The 7267-nt window shown below is 39.3% G+C and overlaps 1 protein-coding gene across 2 annotated transcripts; it reads right to left on the reverse strand.

Annotated features, from left to right (window-relative positions):
* Window positions 1–1711: 1711 nt before the first annotated feature.
* LOC120745750 (nuclear factor 7, brain-like) lies at window positions 1712–6934 on the reverse strand. Of its 2 annotated transcripts, XM_040050882.1 has the most exons (2): window positions 4660–6934; window positions 1712–1873 (listed from the first exon to the last, which is right to left on the reverse strand). In XM_040050882.1, the coding sequence occupies exons 1-2, from the start codon at window positions 5938–5940 to the stop codon at window positions 1721–1723; spliced, it is 1434 nt and encodes a 477-aa protein (XP_039906816.1). In that variant the 5' UTR covers window positions 5941–6934; the 3' UTR covers window positions 1712–1720. The 2 variants fall into 2 exon arrangements, with proteins under 2 accessions (XP_039906816.1, XP_039906815.1); XM_040050881.1 differs by lacking the exon at window positions 1712–1873 and having other exon boundaries at window positions 3433–6933.
* Between the last annotated feature and the right edge of the window lie 333 nt (window positions 6935–7267).

Consider the following 7267-nt stretch of genomic DNA (forward strand, 5'->3'; position numbering starts at 1 on the left):
GTAGTAACAGGTAAATGAACTTTTTTTTTTTAATTATTTGAATATATATGAGTGCCTGTGTATAAATACACAAACAATACACACATGCTTTCAATTGTGTGATTTAAGTGATCTAGTAGCTCTGCTTTGGAAGTTCAGTTCATGCTAGAAATGTGTTTTGGAGTTTGTACGTGTTTTGTCTCTAGGGGCCACCGCATATATTTATATATAAACATATATAAATAAAACCACTTTTTTTTACGTTAGTAATTCCTTTTGTGCATAATTTTATATTATTGTTAATAATAAATTAATTAAAGCAACAAAACAACCTGAAGAGCCGGTTCGGAGCCGAAAGAGCCGGCTCTTTTTAGTGAGCCGAACCGAAAGAGCCGGATCTCTAAAAAGAGCCGGAAATCCCATCACTACTATTATGGGTGGAGCTGATATCAATGACCCCGCCATTTCACTCTGTCACCACTAGATGGCGCAGTTTTCCAGAGTGTTAAAGAAACACTGCATCAGACATGCTCATGCCTGTCTGTGTCTGTGAACTTGTGCAGAAATACTGTTCAGTTGTGCTGCTGTTTTAAAGGCAGGTTAGACACTGAGCAGGTCAACAATCTGTGGCAGGGTTAAAAAAGTAGAGACAGACAGACAATTTTGGATCATCAGTTAACCTAACCTGCATGTGTTTGAACTGTGGGAGGAAGCCAGATTACTCAGACTGAACCCACAGAGACAGAGGAACAGCATCTAAACTCTGCAGAGAAAACCCCCACCCTGAATTTGAACCCAGGAACATGTTGTTGTGAGGTGACAGGACTCACCACTGCATCACTCTTCACTAGGATTAATCTGAAAATGTTCTAAACAACATGCAGTGGTAGGTAAACTCTAAAGAGTGCCGTGACATTATTATTATTATTATTATTTTTTATTTTTTTGCCAAACCAGCATTTTATCCAAATAAAGGTTTAAAGACCGATAATTTATTATTTGGGAAAGATGCATCACTTCAAAGTATTCAATTCAATTCAAAGTAATATCTTTAAACTGGACTTACTGTCCAGTACAACCTTCAGGTAACATGAAAATATTATGTTTAAATTTTCTGTCAAAGACATTTATCTATACAATATAGAATAGAAGGTCCCGTGATGACGTAACTGCCTTCATCACCTGGATATCTGGGAAGATGAACCAGTCCTTTCACTTGTGACACCACCATGAAACTGCAGTTTCTCTTTACATGTCTAATCCTTGTAGCCAATTTAGATACCAACAAGTCAGATGAGGCATCACTGAGATGAGCTGGAGACACTGTAAACATCTGCCATCTTCTTTCTCCAGCCAGTGACAACACTGAGTCAGCTTCTCTTCTTAGGGTGTCTTTCACTCTTTCCCCCACTGCCTCTGTTTCCAACCTTAGTGCATAATTTCTCTGCAGTTGGCTCTTTCTACTTTTGTTATGTCTCTTTTTTTCCATTGTGGCAGGGCCTGATCTGCAGTGCCGCTGCAGGTGAGGCGGACACATCAAAGCGGCATCCACAATCACGCCTCTCCGGCATAAAACAATGAACTGAGTCCAGAGTGAATGTTGTTGTTGTGTATGTGTGGCTGGCAGCAGGGAAGCTGCAGCTGCGGGGTGTTGTGACAGCAACCGTGCAATAAAAGTGGTTAAAGATGCTGAAAAGCATAAGTGTGTCATCGGGTCTGTCGTGGGTTGTTTACTTCCACCTCATTTTTGAAGAAATCTCATCGGACACATTTTGATATCAGAGTTTTTGGTGTCTCCTGCTTCTCCAATACCAAAACATGGGAAGAGTTTCTCAGTGAAAGTGTCTCTGTGAGTGTAGATCAGAGTCATGTCTTCAGGGTCATAGAAGGACACCTCCCCCCTGTCATAGTCTTTCCCTTTGTCTCTTTTTGTCATGTTGGATTTCTTCTGTATAATAATATTAATCCTCTAGTTCTCTGATTCTTCTGATTATTGCTCTGTTCTCTTACATGCTTCACGTGTTTCTCTAACTTCAATAAAATGTGTTAAGGTGTTATCAATAAAATGACAGTTTAAATAGAAAGTTCAGCGTCCTTCTGTGTTTACAGACACATCAGACAGGCTTTGATATATTTAACTCACAAAAAAAAAAACAGGAGATTAATGAACTTGTTTTGCTGATATTTTCACAATATTTGTTCATCAGGAGAAAAACTTGAACTCCACAGTTAATAAGACTAATTAGTATCAAATACAAATACAGAGGAAATGTTCTCAGCTTCAGTATTTGTATCAAGACTTGCCTGATGAGGTTTTCAAATGTTCAGTGTTTTCATTATAACATCTTCAGTGAGTTTTGTAAATCCTCCATGCAACAATAATAATTAAAAACACTCAAATTGCTTTCAAATACAGCAGGTGTCCAAAAAACAAGAAAAAACCGTTATTTTTAGTGTTTCAGCCACTGAAACAACCAAAAGATGAACTAGTCAAATTGTTATTTCAAGGGTTTTTGATCACTTTTAGTCGCTTCAAATCACAGTGACTAACAGAAAAGTTTCAGATCAGGCTTCTCAGATTTCTGCCTGCAGGCCTGTAGTGACGGCTCTTGACCTTAAATGACAAGAAATGAACACATGACTGTTCTGTGTTTCAGTCATCAGCAGTTCATGTTGTACATTTCATTTACTCCAAGAGATATTTTAGTGTTTTCTCACATAGAAAGAAAGTGATGGAATTGATTAAAGATTGAAAGATGAAACAAATACATTCACAATAATTTACACAAAAATTTAAAATAAACGGAAAACGGAAAAATAAAAGGAAAGAAATTCACTGAGATCTCACTGAACTACAATGAAAAGCTCTAAAAGTCTAAAACAGGTTATTATCAGTTGTTTTGGCATATCCTGCTTTTCCAATAATACACGAATCTCAGTGAAAGTGTCTCTGTGAGTGCAGATGTGAGTCATGTCTTCAGGGTCATAGAAGGACACCTCTGCCCTGTCATAGTCCAGCTGCACTCTGATCCTCTGGAGACTCTTCTTCACTGTCACAGTCTGACCAACAACATCAGGGCTGCACAGTGGGGACTAAAATGGCACTGATGCCTCTAATAAATCATCATTCTGTTTGAATTATCAACGATTAAATAATAAACACAGGTTTTTTGTGCAGCCCTACACATAAACTACATGAAGTTTCCTCCTCTTACTTTTCCTTTTGTCTCTTATTGCTACTTTAGATTTTTTCTGTGTAATAATATTAATCCTTAAATTCTCTGATTCTTCAGATTATTGCTTTATTCTCTTAGGTGATGCACGTGTTTCTCTAACTTCAAGATGTGTTAATGTGTTACCAATAAAAGGACAGTTTGAATACAGTAAGAATTAAACAATAAAAATTAAGAGATCAAATTTTCTTCGATGTTTATACACAAATCAAAACGCAGCCAGACTTTGATATTTTTATTGACAGAAAATAATCCAGGAAATCAGTGAACTCATGTTTCTGACATTTTCATCATATTTGCTCTGGAGGTGAAAAACAGGAAATCCACAGTTAACAAGACCAAATGCTGAATGTGCTGATGTGATCTGGAATGTGAAGTGAGAGTTCACAGAAACACACTGGAACAAACAGCAGCTCCAACTGTACAAATGTTCAACAATTATGAAATAAATGTTTCGGGTCAGTCAGTAGCAAAGAAAACAGTGTCTGTATCTGACAAAGCAATTTACACAGAACTTAGGAACAATCTAAAATCAAAGAATGAGCTTTAGTTTGTATGAATACAACTGAATAAATGTCAGACAGTCAACATTATTCTGCAATGACACATTTTGAAGAAAAACATGGCTGAATTATTATGACAACCTACACAGTTTGGCTTATTTTGCAACGTAATGGAGAACATGCTATAAGAAGCACATTTAAATGAAGCAAATCACTTAAATGAATCACTGACAGTTAAGTATCAAAAGAAGACATTAGGATTATTTATGAGTCAAGTCTATTTATCATTTTGAAACCATTAAAACACAAATTGTCACAATGCTGTTATGAGCTGATATGGATCTAAATAACTGATAAAGGTAAAGAAAGTGACATTTATTAGTGCTTGTTCATCAATGTCTGACACATGGAAGTATGTTCAACTACACACTGTTTAAATGTTTAAAAACTGTTTCATGAACACCCAATGACTTGAAACTGCTATATATTTGTGAAAAAAGGCAAAAAATCAACCAAAAAGAGAACAAATAAATATAAAGTTTTGAGGACCTTCAAACTGAATTTGCAAGAAAACAAAGCAAAAATTACGTTTATCCTTTAATTTTACTGTGTTTTGAAAATAATTTTTATCTCATTATATAAATTGCTTCAGATACTAATCTTTCTTTCTGAAATTTCTTACATAAAAAATAACAACAGGAGTAGCCGAAACTGAAAAACACACAACCACAAAACAAGCTGTAACTAAACGGATGAGACAAGAGAAAAAAAGTTCACAGAGACGTCGTTGCAGTTTTCAGAGAAATCTCAGTCTGACAGATTTTGATATCAGAGGTTTTGGCGTCTCCTGCCTCTCCAATGTTAAAATATGGAAACAGTTTCTCAGTGAAAGTGTCTCTGTGAGTGCAGATCTGAGTCATGTCTTCAGGGTCATAGAAGGACACCTCCCCGCTGTCATAGTCCAGCTGGACTCTGATCCTCTGGAGACTCTTCTTCACTTTCACAGTCTGACCATCACCATTATTGTATTCTCCACTGTGATGCTTTAAACACCAGATTCCACATTTTGGTGAAACAAAACGCTCTCCCTTCCTGTCAACTGACTCTTTACCTAAACCCACAATCCACTCAGGATGGTCTCCCACCTCCACCTCCCAGCTGTGTTTCCCTGAGCTGAAGCCCTCAGAGCCAAAAACAGTGGCATACTTAGTGTTTCTCTCTGGATTATCAGGAAGCTGCTGCTTTGTGTCTCCATGTCTCACACTGGTCAGATCATCAGACAGATAGAGCCAGCAGTTTGCAGTGTTTGGGTCCAGAATGACAGGACTGAAGTGGACCTTCTCCTTCATCTTCTCCCACACTCTGAAGGACAGGTTGCCCAGGTGTTTGGCCACATCTATCAGTGCTCCTGAGACCAGCTGTGGATCTGACACTGAGCTCTGGGCTCTGGCTCTGCTCTGAGTGTCTTTATAACTGCTGAGGAATGGCACGCTGTGTTTCTGCAGCTCTTCTTCAACAGCAGAGATGCTGTCTGACAGAGAGGAGATCTGCTCCTCAATCATCTTCATCTCTCTGCTGATAGTCCTCCCCTTCTGCTCCTCTTCCTCCCTCAGAGCTGCCAGTCTGGACTCCTCTTCCTCTTTCAGGAACTGCTGGAGCTTGTTGAACTCTGCTCTGATCTGCCTCTCTGTGGACAACAGCTGCTTCTTCATGTGTTCCCTCACTTCATTGTATGTTTCCTCCACTTGTTTGTATTTGTTCCTCTTGTCCTGCAGAGACTTTAAGTCAGATTTCAGCTGCTCCTTCAGGTCACTGACTGCTTCTTCTACAGGAACCACTTTGTGACTCTGGTGGAGAGAAAACTCACACACAGGACACACAGCTCTGTCTTCATCCTCACAGTACCAGTAAGGGACGTCTGGATGTTTATCACACACCACCTCCTCCTTCTCTTCCTCCTTCTCGTTTTCCTTCTCAGGTGAGCTCTCACTGTGTCTCTTAGCAAAGGAGTCAGCAAGTTCTTTGAGAGAAACGTTTATAGATGCTTCATCCTTTGAAGATTTTCTTTTACAAATGGGACAGTTTTTGTTTTTAGTTTGTTCCCAGAATTTCTGCAGGCAGCTTGAACAGAAGTTGTGGCCGCAGCTCAGAGACACAGGATCTCTGAAAGTCTCTGAACACACATGGCAGCTCAGGAAATTTTCAAAAAGAGCTCTTTCAGCCATCCGTGATAATATCAGATAACTTAAAGGACAAGACTCACCGAAATACAGTTCCTTTGACTTTTGAGCTAATTTGTATTCTTCAGTACAGATCCTAAGCTTTAGTGTAATGGCGTTCCCGTCAGATCGACAAAGTGAATCTTTAAGTTTGATTTACTCTGTTGTGGGTGGAGCTGATATCGATCATCCTCACATTTGACTCTGTCACCACTAGATGGTGCAGTTTCTCACGGTGTTAAAGAAATTCTGCATCAGACATGCTGTGTCAGTGAAGTTGTGCAGAAATACTGATCATTCACGCTGCTGTTTTAAAGGCAGGGTATACACTGAGCAGGTCAACAATCTGTGGCAGGGCTAACATATAGAGACAATTAGCTAATTTAGGATAATCAGCTAACCTAACTTGCGTGTGTTTGAACTGTGGGAGGAAGATTGATTCCTCAGATTGAACCCGCAGAGACACAGGAAGAACATCTAACCTCTGCAGAGAAAATCCCCACCCTGAATTTAAACCCAGGATCATCTTGCTGTGAGGTGTGTCATGTTCAGAATTGTCAGAAACACCTGTCGTTTAAAAGATTTAATTTTCTTTGGCAGTTAAAATTACAAGTTACTGCGCTGGACCGTGGTGTGAAACAACAGTCTGCCTCACACTAAGGTTATCCCTGAAACGGGCTGTGCAGCTTTTATACTTTGACAATAACAAATGATTATTATCTTCTCCCAGCACCCCTCTTGATGGCTCCCTTCCAATCCACTCCTTTCAGTCCAACCTTGCCTTGTATCTGCTCCTCCTGGAATCAGAAAGACAGAGAAGAAAGAGAAAGACAGAAGAAAAACAACCCTACGTAGCCTTGATTATCTAATATTGTCTAATATTGTCCCTCAGCTGATTTTAAGCTGATTTTAAGACCCAGTTCAGGACATCTTGTTTGGACTGTTTGGACTTCCTGACCCAGAGAGACTTATTGTAACCATATTGTAACCATTATCAGCAAAAAAAGGAACCTCAAGCGCTCTACGTCCACTTTTCAATATTTCAGCACAGCCATGTCATGGTCCTGGGTCGTGTGACCCAGTGTGTTATGCTTAACCTATTTTGATGTTTATTGTTTGCTTAGGTTCTTTAAGGTAGTCCAGTCCTTTTTGTAATTATGTTACCCTTGCATTACGTCTCCCTTGCCCTTCGTGTGTTATGTCTGTGTGTCTTGTACTGTCAAGTTCATGCTGTCAGTTATGTCACCTCCCCCTGTACTACATCTCCCCGGTTCATGTCTCATGTTTCCTGTTTTACTTTGAAGGCCTGCATTCACTGTCTGTGTATTCAGCT

Source organism: Simochromis diagramma, unplaced genomic scaffold (assembly GCF_900408965.1).
Source record: "Simochromis diagramma unplaced genomic scaffold, fSimDia1.1 OVJJ01000131.1, whole genome shotgun sequence".
Taxonomy (NCBI): domain Eukaryota; kingdom Metazoa; phylum Chordata; class Actinopteri; order Cichliformes; family Cichlidae; genus Simochromis; species Simochromis diagramma.

Excerpts from the sequence above, each read along its gene's own strand:
- LOC120745750 (XM_040050881.1), bottom strand. The coding sequence starts at position 5,940 with ATGGCTGAAAGAGCTCTTTTTGAAAATTTCCTGAGCTGCCATGTGTGT.